The following is a 17,054-nucleotide window of genomic DNA, read 5'->3' as shown; positions in this document are numbered from 1 at the left end:
AAAATGCATGGTGGAAAAAGTACTCAATTCTCCTACTTGAGTAAAAGTAAAGATACATTTATAGAAAATGACTCAAGTAAAAGTGAAAATCATCCAGCAAAATACTACCTGAGAAAAAGTCTAATAGTATTTGGCTTTAAATATACTTAAGTGTCAAAAGTAAATGTAGTTACTAAAATGTACTTAAGTATCAAAAGTAAAAATAATGACAAATTCCAAAGATAGCCAGGGTCACACTTCAACTCTCAGACATAATTTACAAACAAAGCATGTGTTTAGTGAGTCCGCCAGATAAGAAGCAGTAATGTGAGCAATGTTCTCTTGTTACGTGTGCGATTTGGACAATTGTCTGTCCTGCTAAGCATTCAAAATGTTATAATTACTTTTGGGTGTCAGGGAAAATGTATGGAGTAAAAAGTACATCATTTTCTTTAGGAATGTAGTGAAGTAAAATTAGTCAAAAATATAAATAGTAAATATACATTTAAAAAATGACTTACGTAGTAATTTAAAGTATTTTTACTTAAGTACTTTACACCACTGAAAAAAAGCTATCTACAATTAAAGGGTTCTTCAGCTGTCCCCACAGGAGAACCTTTTGAGGAGCTATTTTTGATTCCAGATAGAACCCTTTTGGTTGCAGGTATAACTCTTTTGGGTTCCCTTTCCACAAAGGGTTCTACCTGGAACCAAAAAGGGTTATCCTACAGGAACAACACCTACAGGAACAACCCTTTTGGAACATTTTTTTCTAAGAGTGTACAGAAGAGATTACAAGGATGGAAATTTTGCTGAAAAACAGATAGAGATCTACCTGTGACTGAGCACCCTTTGCCCTTCCACTCGGCAAGTGCCTTTTTGGGTGGTGGTATAATATATTTGTTCGTTGTTGTTCTGAACCCACGTCACGTCGTCAAGCTCGCCACCCCCACCCCATCGGTTGGTTGCACCCTCATTTTTAGTCTATGGTTGGGCATGTTGGTCTACTCTGCAGCTCGCACACGATAGGTTGCGGCTTTTCCGCGGAATGCCCACGGAGATTGCGCGCGCCCGGTATTCAAACACGCATGTCTTGAGATGCGTGAGTGTGTGTAGGAATAAACGACCTATTTAAAATATAATATCAACAGTACTGCTACAGCAGCTGCAGCTATCATTTGATTAACACTTGATTTACATCATAATCAATATTCGGTCTGTCTTGGTTGGCTGATACGCGCAGCTGAGAGAGGCAGAAAGACAGATGAGCAGCAGAGAGGCAATAAACGGAATTCTTCCGCTGCTCGATTGGTGATTTCATACGACCACCCAGAGAGGACATATGAATAAATAAAACATATTTGGGAGATCACAATTTAATTATCTCATGATCACTACATAACAAAAAGTCTTACATATGAAACGGCCCACAAGGCAGAATCCTGATTCATCAGCCTGCGGCTGCTATTGAATCTGATCTTACTGCTAAAACTAGAGCTCACCCACTCTGGATTATATGCATCAGTCTATAAAGTTGATAACTAATCTGCCTGCAAGGAGCATTAACTATGAAACAGCATTACACGGCAGCATCCTGATTATGAGTGTGAGGATGAAATGGAATCTGATCAGCCTGTCTGGAATGGAGCTCACCGACTGCAAATTTAAATATTATCCACAAAACATTTTGGGGCCCCCGAGAGGCACAACGATCTAAGGCACTGCATCTCAGTGCTAGAGGCATCACTACAGACACCCTTGTTCGAATCCAGGCTGTATCACAACCGGCTGTGATTGGGAGTCCCATAGGGCGGAACTGGCCCAGGGCAGAACTGGCCCAGCTTCGTTAGGGTTTGGCCGGGGTAGGCCGTCATTGTAAATAAGCATTTGTTCTCAACTGACTGGCCTAGTTAAATAAAGGTAAAACAAAAGTGTCACTTATAATTATACACATCAGTTATGCAGCATAGATAACACGCTAGCTTGCTAGCTAATCAGCTAGCTCACAATACTAGCCAAGTTAACTGCGTTATTCCTTGCATGCGATTGGCTGTGGTCTTGGGGGCGACACACAGCCTGGGAGACAGTGCTGCCTGTCAGGCATGTTCAGGACCCCACAAGCGCATTGTCATCAATGCAGCCACAGGGCTCCTTGATGAGTGGTTTATCGTGCATCTGAACGAATGATTGGCTTATGTGTGGTACTTTTGTTATGTCGTGATCACAACAAAACTATCTTGTGATCGCGACAAATATTTTGTTGTGTAGTGATCATGAGATAAATAAGTCATGATCTTGACATAAGGTATTTTTTTATGTTTTATTCATATTTCCTCTCTGGACTTCCATACTTTCAAGACAACTTGGAACTCTGAAGATCTTATACATTTTGTTCTGTGAGATAATATCAGTCAGTTAAGGTCATATGACCTTTATGAATTACGAAGCCTTTATGTCCTTTAAAAAAATTACACAAATGCTTAAAATTCCCCAAAACTGACATTAGGGTGATTGTCTCATAGAACGAAACATATATGATTGAATCCCTTTCCTGCAGTCAAATTACCAAATCGCCCCGCAATGTCCTCATGGGTGGAATGTTATATATATTTTTCATTATTAATAAACTTATTTTTTTTACGCAGCAAATCCAGTGTTTCTATGTCAAATGGTTTTGTTATATTTCAGTTCTGTCATGTATATAAAGTATAATATTGGGATGCAAACTCAAAATGTAATATATTTCAACTCTATATCTGACATGGTAGGTGCCTTCTTTTTTTTAAGCCCATAACCATGTGTGGGAGGTTTATACTTTTGTTTCAAAGTAGATTTATGTGACTCTGATTTATCCCGCTTCCGTAAAAGGCTAAGCCTGTGTTGAACACAGACCTTATTTTCCCATAGGCTTTGTCCAATGAACCATGGCGGAGTAAGTGCCTACAAAAAGAGTAGTTTGTGGTGATGAGGGGTGTTGTCCAAAACAAAGTCATCAGCGATTGGATCATTTCTAATCAATCAGAGTAACAAAGCCAATAACGAATTTTCTAAATGCTGCATCTAAATGTTCTGGCCCAACCAATCAGTTTCTGGGACCAATCAGAACAGTTAGAATGTGTTTGCGTTCTAGAAATCGTTGGGGAAGTACTCAGATCCAGACTCAACGCAGAGAAGAAACTAATGTCCGTGGGAGTGGCGTAGCGTTTGGCCGGAGCAAGGAGCCTGGGTACCTAGGCAAGCATCTACGACCCAACTTCATCCTTTCTTTAGTTGGCAGTTACACGTGTGTCAGTAGCAGCAACAGAGGTAGTCGACTCTAGCTAACCACCATATCGGCTATTGCCGCGTTCATGTGATATTCGGAACTAGGAAACTCTGAAACGTACGACTTGCTAACTGGTTGAATGGGGCATGTGGGGGAGGGGGGGGGGGGGTCATTTTGAGCAGCTGCCCCTCAAAAGTCTGTGCACGGCCCTGCTTAAAACCTCTTGTGCCTAGGGGGCAGTATTTTCATTTTTGGATAAATAACATTCCCAAAGTAAACGGGATATTTTGTCAGGACAAGATGCTAGAATATGCATATAATTGATGCATATAATTATGTTGAAGAATACTCGTAAGCGGCTACATTGTGTAAATGGTCACCTGATGGCTCTCAGAGTGATTCTCACGTAAAATACAGAGGTAGCCATTTTTCCAATCGGTCCTACTGAAAAACCAATTGTCCCGGTGGATATATTATCGAATAGATATTTGAAAAACACCTTGAGGATTGAGTATAAACAACGTTTGCCATGTTTCTGTCGATATTATGGAGCTAATTTGGAAAAAAAATTGGCGTTGTCGTGACCAAATTTTCCAGTCGATTTCTCAGCCAAACGTGAAGAACAAACGTAGCTATTTCGCCTGCAAAAATAATATTTTTGGAAAAAAGGAACATTAGCTATTTAACTGGTAGTCTCGTGAGTGAAAACATCCGAAGCTCATCAAAGGTAAACGATTTAATTTGATTGCTTTTCTGATTTTCGTGACCAAGTTACCTGCTGCTAGCTGGACATTTTGCTATGCTAGGCTATCGATAAACGTACACAAATGCTTGTCTTGCTTTGGCTGTAAAGCATATTTTGAAAATTTGAGATGACAGGGTGATTAACAAAAGGCTAAGCTGTGTCTCAATATATTTCACTTGTGATTTTCATGAATAGGAATATTTTCTAGTAATATTTATGTCTGTTGCGTTATGCTAATTAGTGTCAGTCGATGATTACGCTCCCAGATCCGGGATGGGGTGTCACTAGAGGTTAACATATTCCAAAAGGATGTGTCCTGGTTATCACACAAACGAGACCAGGCTATGTTTCATGAGATACAGAAAGGAATCCTGCCTGATGAAGACCCTCAGGTCGAAACGTTATAAAATCACCTAGGAGCATGAGCAACAGTGCACAGCGTTTTCCTTTCTGTTTTCCATGAGTTGGCCTACAACTTCCACACCTGCAGAAAGTACCTGGATGGCGTATGTTCTTCAGCTTTTGTATACGTTTTGTGAGATACCATAACATCGAACCACAACATTGCAGAAGCAAATGAGCCGTCAACCCCAAAACCAAGTGTCAAGGTTATTACAAACTTTATATTCATTGTGTCTTTTAATGTAATCGCAGGCATGACATGTGTGTTCAGCCCAGAAATGTGACCTCTTGACATTGAAATGTCTGCGCCACTCAAAATACCGCAGATACATTTGTTCATTTGTATGTAACAGTGTGAGTTGGTTAGCCAGCTCTTTGGGAGAGAGGAAATCATCCACATGTATGAAGGCATCTCCAGGCACAAAGTTCTCATAGTTCTGCCTAGGTGGCCCAAGAGCAATGGGCACAGATCCAGCAGCTAGTGGGTTGTACAGCTTTTCAGTGATGTAGTCTTTGTGAATCGAGTTCTCAAACGAAAGATAGAATTTACAACTGGATATTGTGTCCAGGAAGTCTTGATCATTGACGTGTTCTCCAAAGGCTTTTCCATAGGTGTGTATCTCGATGTGTTTGTGCAATTCATTGAAGTACCTTGCTCTGGCATGGTCAGGGTTCCAGTTACTCACAATCCAGCAGACCAATTTAGTTTTAATTGGCAATACGAAAGCTTCCCCCTCCTTTTGGCTGAATACAACTGACCCATAAGGCACTTCAATATCTGCGTCTTGCCTATAATTCAAAGTCAAATTGAAAATATTTCCAAGACCTGGGTTTTTATAAGTATGTGACGGGGACTCTAGATTCATCCACACCCACTTTTGGAAAGGTGGGCGCTGCAATGGTGGTAGATTTGATAAATCACTTTTTATGTCTCGATGGTGAATGATGACCCCACTTGACTTATTGTATAGGTCTCGGTCAGCTGTTAAAAAACAGCCTTCAATATTGAACAGGGTGCTGCAAGTGTCTAGATCATAGGACTGACCAAAAGGCCACATCCATAATAGAACTATAGTCTTATTATGAGCCTTATTTTCTTCTACTTCCTTCTGAATTGGTAGTGTTGATGATTCAATGGGCTTTGCAAGCCAGTTACCTGACGGTTTAAAATACATGAGGAAAACAGTCACAAAACAGCCTATTGCAATGATTGCAGTCACAAGTAGGCGCAGTAAGCCGTTAAGAGTTGCAGTTGCCATTTTTTTGTCCTGTAAAAAAAAATATATATATAGTGTAATTAGTTTGTTTCAAAACAATGTCGATGACCTGTTTCAATAATGAAACAAACAATGGAGTAATGTTCTGGTTGGGTTCAGTGCATATATTTTCTCAGGTGATATGGATTGTTTATCTTCTAGCCTTTTATATCATAAAAACATGACACTATTTTAATCACAGATGTCCAACATAGAAACAGGTTGACATATTTACTTACTTACTTATGCAAGATCACAATCAATGCATAGCCTAAGATTCTGAAATAAGTAGCCTGAAGGTTTCACCCGTCAGTAGCCTATTAGAATGAGACTCTATTTATAGAGTAGCTTCAGCATCCTATGCCTATGCTTTGAAGAAAGGACGGGTGCATTTAATAGATTTACACTATCGTACACATGTATATGCTGGGAATGATGTTTTAGATAAATAAAAAATAAAACAATGCCATGTAACCTAGCCTAGTGGTCTTGTGAGTAGAAAGAGGGGGGGCATGCAACTCCACCTATATGCAGACGTTAAGTTTTGCTTTAGAAAATAGGCTAGATATGACCAATAACAATATTAACATCATACTGTAGGACCTGCCTTCACCTGGCACAAACCTAAAACAGGTATACTTTCAAAATGTCGTTGAACAGTGCAAATGGGCTACAAAGCGATTGCTCAATTAACATCAATGGCCAACAATTAAAGCATTAAACTATATAAAGACAACTTGCATGAACATGAGCGTTTATAATAAACAAGGAAAATAGGTGCTACCTACCCTCGAAACGGAAGAAAGCAAATAACCCGAGATGCGAAACCTGTGAGCTGTGAACTTGAGCCACGCCCACGAGTCAGATCACAATGCGGGTGAGCAGAACATGGTCAGGTTGTCGAAACAGACAAACGTTTCTAAATGAATGACTTGATTAGGCTGCCGGAAATGACATAGTCATAGGTCAACCTCATGAGTGATCTACAATTGTGTGCAGAAAATTAGGCACCAGCCCTTTTGTGTGGGGGAAAAAAGGGAGGGAATGTCCAAGCACAGGCCTATTATTAGCCTTCTTCATTATTTACATTAATACATTTATCAACTGAAGTGAATTCACTTTTAATTTGGGTATCTATCTGGTTCATCCAGGTCAGGAGAAACAACATGTTGACTGGCATGGCTCATGTAGGCCTTATATAAACCACACTGGTGGTGAGTAGATAGAAAGTTGGCAGTTATCCCCAAAAATACAATAGAAAGACAAACATTTCTCTAATTTACTATATGATTACAAGACCCTGGCGTTTGTTCAGTTACATTTAACTAAAGCATGGGCTTAATGTTTCAAGCGATTAGTGATGGCATAGTCATAGGTTAGCAAGAGTAGCCTAGGCCTAAAATGAACAATTAGTCAGTGTGGCGAAATGGAGGGACACGACTTCACAGGCCTATTTAATCTTACCAATAGAATACCAAAGTATAAGTCTTAATACCTATAAAACCTAGAGGTCAAACAAGGGAATGGTTCCAATCATTTTTTCCCACAATACATTTTTCCCACTTAAAATAAGGGCTGTGTTTGTGTAGGCTTCCCTGGTGTGACATTTTGATGTGTAAATCTCTCTCGGACAAGGTGACTTTAATTAATATAGTTGCCTGTATTTACCCCCAACAACTGAAACAATAGTTAGCTGCTAATGTGGCTATCATAAAGAATTACAAATGCCATCATGATCTGGACAAGACTGCCCGAATGGAGGCAAAAGTAATAATCTCTTTCAGCAAAGCTGCCTGCTAGAGATGACGTGCAGGAGCTCGCAGAGATGTGTAGTCTTGCATAATGTCTACTTTGATGTTAATTAGCATTCCAAGCCTTCAGGAAACACAGCCCTTATTTTAAGTGTTTCTAAAATCCCCTATGGGGAAAAATTCATGGTGGAAAAACGATTGGAACCATTTCCCTGTTTGACCACAAGGTATTATGACACCTCTACTCAGAGGCTCTATTCATATGTTTCAACTGAAGTGAATTCACACTTGTTGATTTATTTCAGCTTGTGTGTCATTGCATACTTTTAACTTGGGTGTCTGGTTCCTTCAGGAGAAACCGCAAATGCCTGCAAGACTTGAATCAACTCAAACTCATGTTAGAGAATATTCTGTATTCAGAATGCAGAAAAGCTACAGCCTGCACAGCTTGGTCCATACAGCAACTGGGACCCCTCTTCTTGTGAGCCTCTGTAGCCATGGGGTACGTTGTCCAATCCTTTTTCTTTTGTTTAGCAGGGCTTCTGCTGTGTAACACATCCCACTGGGCACATATGTCAATTTGACGTCTATTCCACGTCGGTTCAAGGTAAATTCATAAAAATAATGTGGAAACAGCATTGATTCAACCAGTGTGTGCCCAGTGGGATGTTCCCAGTTTGATAGACACAAACTCTGTGACAATAATAGCTGTAATAATTATGAAAATGAATTGGGTAACTAATAGAAAGTAACCAACCGGCCATTTTGTAGTTGGTCCTTTTGCAGTGGTGGAAAAAGTATCCAATTGTCATACTTGAGTAAAAGTAAAGATACCTTGATAGAAAATGACTCAAGTAAAAGTGAAAGTTACCCAGTAAAATACTACTTGAGTAAAACAAGTATCAAATGTAAACGTATAAATAATTTCAAGTTCCTTATAAAGCAAACCAGACCACACCATTTTCTTGTGTTTTTAAAATGTATTTACGGATAGCCAGGGTCATGCTCCAACACCCAGGCATCATTTACAAACAAAGCATGTGTGTTTAGTGAGTCTGCCAGATCAGAGGCAGTAGGGATGACCAGGGATGTTCTGTTGATAAGTGCGGGAATTGGACCATTACCCTGTTCTACTAAGCATTCAAAATGCGACGAGTACTTTTGGGTTTCAGGGAAAATGTATGGAGTAAAAAGTACATTATTTTCTTTAGGGATGTAGTGAAGTAAAAATAGTCAAAAATATAAATAGTAAAGTACAGATACCCCCCCCCCCCCCCAAAAAAACTGCTTAAGTACTACTTTAAAGTATTTTTACTCAAGTACTTTACACCACTGTCCTTTTGAAGGTAGGAATTTGAGAGAAAAAATATCCACAGGGAAGAATTATTAAACAGATAGATTTCTATCACCTGGCACATGCGCAAAACCATGTAAATAAATGCAAGACTTCAGTTAGTAAATCATGATAGCCACCTACAGTCAGAGACCCTAGTTTTGAAGTCGTTTTAATAATGCTCTCCTGTGGATATTATGTCTCAAACTTTCAAAGGCGTAAGGACGAAATCAGCGGATGACAGGTAGAGTTCTGTGACCCAGGGTTTCCCAAACTCAGTCATGCCCCCCCCCCCCCCTCCCCCTCCCATGTTTTGTTTTTTGCACTACAGTGATGATTCAAATAACACACTCATCATTAAGCTTTGATTATTTGAATCAGCTGTGTAGTAAAAATACAAAATGGGGGGAGTCCCAGGACCAAGTTTGAGAAACCCAGCTGTGACCCACTTAAAGCCTCTTTACATTTCCAGACCCGTTAAAATGAATGAAAATGTTTTTTTGTGTGTAGACCCAATCCAGTATGAATGTATGACCCAAAAAGAATATGCTGCAAATGCATCCTGCTAGTGTGTCCAGATCCACCGTTCAGAAAACACTGAGTGGCCTAGTCTTCAGACTCTTGAAGTCCACCTCTATAAAGACCTTAAGGTAATGAATTGCTGTGACTTATAGCACATTCCCCAGGATCTTAGCCTCTCTGTGTAACAATTACTTCTCTCTACCAAGAGCATAATTTTACTCCTATTTTAGATTAATGTGTAGTTTCCAAGTTCATACTCTGGAGGGCAGTAAAAGACAACTAATGGTTTTTCATTGACTGCAGCTGGTTTAAGGTAGCATGAACCCAGTCACACCACTATCACAGCACTGTCAGAGCAGTTAGTTTAAGATCTGAACAGGAAGTCAGTATAATAAGTCTAATTTGTCTGGGCTAGCAAGTACAGGTATGTTTAGACTCACATACATACATACATACAATCTTATAATCTGTTTTACCCACGTAATAGTGTCCCTGTGTTGGGAACCAATTATGCACTGCAAAAAGTGAAATCCAAGCAGGTCAATAAGTTATATTGAGTGATAATTCACTTAAAATTAGTGTTCTTTTCTTGTTTTTTTCTTACCAAGCTATATTATCATATGTCATTGGAAAATAATTTTGCTTATTTTATCCTATAAAAAACTTAATGAAAGTATTTCTTATTTCAAGACCTTTTAAGATATGTTTACCTTAATCATCATAGTAAGGTAAAATATATTGAAAAATATCTTGAGATAAGATAAATGACTCGTATTACGTCTTTTTTAGGTTAAAATAAACAAAATGATCTGCCACTGGCGTTAGATAATTTAGCTTGTTAAGAAAAAACAAGAAAAAAACACACATTGTAAGTGAATTATCACTCAATATAAAATAGACTTGCTTAGATTTCACTTTTTGTAGTGTGGTCTTATTTTACGTTATGGTTACGGATATGGACCAAAGGATAGTTTTCATTTCTGCAAAAGCCCCCTTAGAGATAAGCATGGCTTTCTCATTTGAGAGGATTTCAATGGAATGGGAATGCAGTGCTCTATATAGCAGCCGCAGGAAAATGCCTCTGTTGTAGCCTCCCTCTCTCTCCCCCCCTCACTCGCCTTTCTGCTCTCCCTGATTAACCTGTGGGCCCTGCTGTGTCCAGTGTCAGCCTGCTCCATCCTGGGATTCTTTTAATTTTCCTCTTAAAAATGGACTCCATTGGTGCCTGCAAAGAGACTTGAAGAACTCCTAAAGGTTGACTCAGTGATATGCCGTAGATGCAGAACATAAACAGCACAGTGGGTCAATTTCCACAACAACTTAGTGTGGAAGTACGAGGCTACACCTCTCCGCTGTTTGGGCCCCTGGCTACCACGCTGTATCAGCTTGAAGTGTATCATGCACATATGCAGATACTGTGTGTGACCATGTGAGAGCTAATTATTGCATCTCGCTCATCTCAATGGCCGTTTTAGAGAAGATCAAACCCAAATGTATCATGGGAAAATTGTGCCTGGCTGACTGATCTACAAATAATAATGGGTAGTTATTTATGATGCAAGGTTCTTCGTAGATCAGTCAGTCGGCTGCAATGTCGAACAGCCCATTGTATACGGTGATACATTTAGGTGCTGCCCGTACACCGTGACGTATTTCATTTTGACGTATTTCATTATGACATACGTCATCTTCACGCAATCTCATTCCGCTACTGGACGGAGAGTGTGTGGTTTCACAAACGCAAGACAAGATGAAGGAGAGCCTAGTCTCTCGTCAGAGATCGCATTTATTTAGCGAGATTGCATAATATAACCATTTCATTCAAGACAGGAGACACGTATTCTTTAAGGTGATAAAACATGTTTTGTTTGTTACTTTTTCCTCAACTTGTTTCTCTAACTTTCTAGCTAGTCAAGCTAGTTTACAGAGCAGCTAACGTAAACTCACCGCATTCCGTACAAATGTGCGCAACCGCAACATTCAAACGAGGCTACAAAGAAAACTAATGGGACTGTAGCGACTGTGTTGATGTCAAAATCGGAGGTGTGAACTAGGTATCTAGTCAAGCGTTGATCGACATGGTAATGGCTCTATAGTATTGGAGAAAAGTTGACAAAACTGACCCTCCATTACATCTTGACGTGTCATGTCGTAACGTACAGCATGCATAAAGCAACTATTTCTGTCTTACAATCTCTCTCCACCAGGTGTAGCACTTCTATCATCCTTTAAAAACAAGAAATGGACAGTGATGGGGGTAAGGGGGATACCTAGTATTTTTTTTCGTCATCATTGCATGCGATCATCATTCTCAAAGCTGCTGTTTACTTCTAAGATCACTTTAGCACCGCCCTAAAAACCCGATTCAAATTCGACAAACCTTCAAATAGGTATGTAATGACACATTATATAAATGTGATAAATGCGATAAGGTGATAAGTTGGACAGATCGAGTGAAAAAAAGCAATTTTCCCACACAACATCTCCTTCTCACTATCACACATTAGTTTTGCTTCCCCCCCCGCCATTTTTTTTAAAGACCCGACGGGGCTAATTGCCTGCTTGAATTATGCAGAAACGGGCAGCGTTTAGGTCATGTTATTGATTCTGTTGGAAAGGGGAGAAATTGTGCTTTACAATGGTATTGACATTACAGTTGATCTGGAAGTATTACGTTTTTGGGACGCTAAAATAAGGCCAATTGTACGGACCAGGTCAATGTACGAGTTTACGTTAGCTAGCTAAAAGCTAGGCTAGGTTGAAGATACTGAAGCTAGCGACCTCCACCTAATAATGACATAAAAATAAAAACAATGTCATTACCATCACAATTAACTAAAACGGCAGGCAACAGTCATATAATATAATTGGACTAACGGCCAATGTGTATTATTTAACATTACTATTAAAATAGTTCTCACTTATAAGAATGGGTAATTGTTTACAAATTACTAGCTATCCCATAAAGCCATCATCACCTAAACTTATTTTATTATTGTTCTGTGGTTTGCTAACTTCCTGTTCTATTGATGGACTCTGGCTGCACCATAGACTGTAAAAAGAATGGACAAAGCCACCGATGACATCAACCTATTGTTTCCTATGTGAAGTCTCAGTGGTGCATTTGAAGATCAGGATTTGTTGTTTTGGCGTGTTGCGATCTTGTTTCATGGCGGAGTTTTTGGGAACATTGCATGTGCAGTTTGAGCTGCTCTGGGAAGTGATGTGCAGGCTAGCTCAGTGCTGCCCGCTCTCATTGAGTATATCAAGTTGAAGGCCAACCGGGGTACTGCAGGCTGCACATATCCTTTATAACTTCTTCTGTGTGCGATTTTAAAACAATTGGTTCAAGGACATCTGGTGAAGTAGAAGCAAGTATTGGCACCAGAAGATCATCAATCTCCCATTGACTAAAATGGGGGATCCTGCTTTCTGAAAACATTGCCTACAGTACCCTTGTTGGCCTTGGACTTGAAATCCTCAGTGAGAGGGGGCAGTTGTTCTCCTCTGGACTGTACTAAAGACAATTCAGAGTTTGGAAAAATTCAAAGTGTGTGGCATCCGTTTCGCAACAAAGCCTTCAACAACAAGAGGAGCGCTGCTATACCACTCCGTTGTGGACAGTCCCCATTGAAATGAATGACGTCTGCCGCAACTCAACAGACTGCTCAGATGTAATGTGAATGAGGCTTTTAAGTACTTATATGTAGGCCCGACTGTGCTGATAGTGTACGTAAAGTGCCTTCTTCCACATGTTGTTTACAACCTGAATTTAAAATTGATTAAATTTAGATTTTTGTTCACTGGCCTATACACAATACCCTATAATGTCAAAGTGGAATTATGTTTTTACATTTATTTAGCTAATTAATTAACAATGAAAGCTGAAATATAATGATTCAATAAGTATTCAACCACATTGTTATGGCAAGCCTAAATCAATTCAGGAGTACATGTTTGCTTAACAAGTCACATAATAAGTTACATGGACTCAATTTGTGCAGTAATAGTGTTTTACCACTAAGTCCAAGACCTTAGATCACAATATCTACTAAGCTAACATTTGGAATTTTTTAAGATGGCCGAGTTACAGTTGGGACTTAAATCTACTTCAAAATCTATGGCAAAAACTGAACATGGTTGTCGAGCAATGATCAACAACTAGTTTGACAGAGCTTGAAGAATCTTTAAAATAATAATGGGCAAATGTTGCACAATCCAGGTGTGGAAAACCTTTAGGGACTTACCCAGAAAGCCTCACAGCAGTAATCACTGCCAAAGCTGCTTCTACAAAGTATTGACTCAGGTTTCAAATCAAATTTTATTTGTCACATGCACCGAATACAACCTTACTGTGAAATGTTTACTTACAAGCCCTTAACCAACAGTGCAGTTCAAGAAATAGAGTGAAGAAAATATTGAGTAAATAAAGTAAGAATATAAAGTAACACCGTAGAATAACAATAATACAAAATTACGAGGCTATATACAGGGGGCCCGGTACCAAGTGAATGTGCGGGGCTACAGGTTAGTCGAGGTAATTTGTACATGTAGGTAGGGGTAAAGTGACTATGCATAGATAATAAACAGCGAGTAGCATAGTCCGGGTGGCCATTTGACTAATTGTTCAGCAGTTTTATAGCTCAAATAAAATTTTATTGGGTTTGCAGATGTTATTGCGAGTGTAGTGAAATGCTTATGCTTCTAGATCCGACAGTGCAGCAGTATCTAACAGGTAATATCTAACAAATTCTACAACAAAACCTAATACACACAATCTAGTAAAGGAATGGGATGACAATATATAAGTATAAAATATATGGATGAGCAGTGACAGAGTGGCTAAGATGCAATAGATAGTAGAAAATTGATAGTGAAGGATACAGTATACAGTATATACATATGAGATGAGTAATGCAAGATATGCAAACATTCTTAAAGTGGCATTATTAAAGTGACTAGAGTTCCATTTATTAAAGTGGCCAATGATATCAAGTCTGTAGGTAGGCAGACGCCTCTCTGTGCTAGTGGTGGCTGTTTCACAATCTGATGGCCTTGAAATATAAGCTGTTTTTCAATCTCTCTGTCCCAGCTTTGATGCACCTGTACTGACCTCACCTTCTGGATAGAGGTGGGGTGAACAAGTAGTAGCTCGGGTGGTTACTGTCCTTGATGATCTTTTTGGCCTTCTTGTGACAATTGGGTATTGTAGCTGTCCTGGAGGGCAGGCAGTTTGACCCCGGTGATGTGTTGTGCAGACCGCACCACCCTCTGGAGAGCCCTGCGGTCGTGGGCGATGCAGTTGCCGTACCAGGCGCCCACCAGGCGCCCAGCCCACCTGTAAAAGTTAGTGAGGGTTTTCGGTGACAAGCCACATTTTTTGAACCTCCTGTCGTGCATTCTTCACCACACTGTCTGTGTTCGTGGACCATTTCAGTTTGTCGGTGATATGTTCACCGAGGAACTTAAAAATTTCCACCTTCTCCACTACTGTCCCGTCGATGTGGATGGGGGCCACGCAGTCGTGGGGGAACAAGGAGTACAGGAGAGGGCTGAGAATGCACCCTTGTGGGGCCCCAGTGTTGAGGATCAGCGGAGTGGAGATGTTGTTTAACTTGTCTGGGAACAAGACGTTGATGTCCGCGACGGGGCTGGTTTTCTTTTTGTAATTCGTGATTGTCTGTAGACTATGCCACATATGTCTCGTGTTTGAGCCGTTGAATTGCAACTCCACTTTGTCTCTATACTAACGCTTTGCTTGTTTGATTGCCTTACGGAGGGAATAACTACACTGTTTTGTATTCGGTCGTGTTTCCAGTCATCTTGGCATGATTAAATGCTGTGGTACGTGCTTTCAGTTTTGCTCGAATGCTGCCATCAATTCACGGTTTCTGGTTAGGGAAGGTTTTAATAGTCACAGTGAGTACTTCTCCTATATACTTCCTCATAAACTCGCTCACCGAGTAAGCATATCCGTCAATGTTATTGTCTGAGGCTACCTGGAACATATTCTAGTCCACGTGATCGAAGCATTCTTGAAGCGTGGAATCTGGTTGGTCAGACCAGGGTTGGATAGACCTAAGCACGGGTGATTCCTGTTTTAGTCATCGTCAGATTTGCCAAAAGGAGGGCGGGGGAGGGCCTTGTTTGCATTGTGGAAGCTAGAATAGCAGTGGTCGAGTGTGTCACTCGCTTGTGCACTGCAATCACTATAATGCTAGAATTTAGGCAACCTTGTTCTCAGATTAGCTATGTTAAAATCCCCAGCTACAATAAATGCAGCCTCAGGATATATGGTTTCCAGTTTGCATATAGCGCAGTGAAGTTCCCTGATGGCATTCTTGGTATCTTCTTGCGGGGGGATATACACAGCTGTGACGATAACCGAGGAGAGTTCTCTTGTGAGATAATCCAGTCTGCATTTGATTGTGAGGTATTCTAGGTCAGTTGAACAAAAGGACTTGAGTTCTTGTATGTTGTTACAATTACACTATGAGTAATTAATTATGAAACATACACCCCCGCCCTTCTTCTTATCAGAGAGATGTTTGTTCCTGTCGGCATGATGCACTGAAAATCCCGTAGGCAGTACAGACTCCGACAGCATGTACCCAGCTAGCCATGTCTCAGTGAAACAGAGTATGTTACAATCTCTTTGGAAAGCAACTCTTGCCTTAATTTTGTCGACTTTGTTAACTAGGGATTGGACATTAGCGAGTAATGTACTCGGAAGCGGTGGGTGATGTGCGCGTATCCGAAGCCTCACTAGAAGACCGCTCCGGCACCCTCTCTTCCGACGTTGTTGTTTTGGACCGGCGTCTGGAATCAGTTCAAATGCCCTGGGAGGTGCAGACTTATAATACACTTTGGGAAAGTCATATTTCTGGTCGTAGTGCTGGTTGTGCTGGCAAGTTGACGTCTCTCTGAAATCCAATAGTTCTTCCCGGCTGTATGTAATAACACTTAAGGTTTTCTGGGCTAACAATGTAAGAAATAATACATTAAAAAAACTAAATACAGCACAGTTTCCTAAGGACTTGAACCAAAACTGCCATCTCTATCGGTGCCAGCTTGGAGGTAGAAGCTGTTAAAGAGCTTTTTGGACCTAGACTTGGAGCTCTGGTACCGCTTGCCGTGCGGTAGCAGAGAGAACAGTCTATGACTTGGGTGACTGGAGTTTTTGACAATTTTTTTAACCTTCCTCTGACACTGCCTGGTATATAGGTCCTGGATGGCAGGAAGCATTGGCCTCAGTGATGGGCTGTATGCGCTACCCTCTGTAGCGTCTTATGGTCAGATACTGAGCAGTTGCCATACCAGGCGGTGATGCAACCAGTTCTTGATGGTCCAGCTTTTGAACTGACACCTAGGAACGTGAAACTCTCGACCCGCTACACTTCAGCCCCGTGACAAGTCTTTGACCTTCTCCCTATAGGCTGTCTCATTGTTGTCGGTGATCAGGCCTACCACTGTTGTGTCATCAGCTAACTTTATTTTTTTATTTCACCTTTATTTAACCAGGTAGGATAGTTGAGAACAAGTTCTAATGATGGCATTGGAGTCGTTTTTGGCCACGTAGTCGTGGGTGAATAGAGAGTACTGGAGGGGACAAAGCACACACCCCTGAGGGGAACTGGTGTTGAGGATCAGCGTAGCAGATGTGTTGTTGCCTATCCTTACCACCTGGGTGTGGCCCGTCAGGAAGTCCAGAATCCAGATGCAGAGGGAGGTGTTTAGTCCCAGGGTCCTTAGTTTAGTGATGAGCTTTGTGGCCACTATGGTGTTGAACGCTGAGCTGTAG

The 17,054-nt window shown here is 40.6% G+C and overlaps 1 protein-coding gene across 1 annotated transcript; it reads right to left on the bottom strand.

Moving 5' to 3' along the window:
- Positions 1-4,573: 4,573 nt before the first annotated feature.
- Positions 4,574-5,650, bottom strand: LOC110520969 (4-galactosyl-N-acetylglucosaminide 3-alpha-L-fucosyltransferase 9-like). Its single transcript, XM_021598417.2, has one exon. The coding sequence runs from the start codon at positions 5,648-5,650 to the stop codon at positions 4,574-4,576; it is 1,077 nt and encodes a 358-aa protein (XP_021454092.1).
- Positions 5,651-17,054: the final 11,404 nt, after the last annotated feature.

This window comes from Oncorhynchus mykiss, chromosome 4, assembly GCF_013265735.2.
Source record: "Oncorhynchus mykiss isolate Arlee chromosome 4, USDA_OmykA_1.1, whole genome shotgun sequence".
In the NCBI taxonomy this organism is placed as follows: domain Eukaryota; kingdom Metazoa; phylum Chordata; class Actinopteri; order Salmoniformes; family Salmonidae; genus Oncorhynchus; species Oncorhynchus mykiss.
This window is presented reverse-complemented; position numbering and strand designations above follow the sequence as displayed.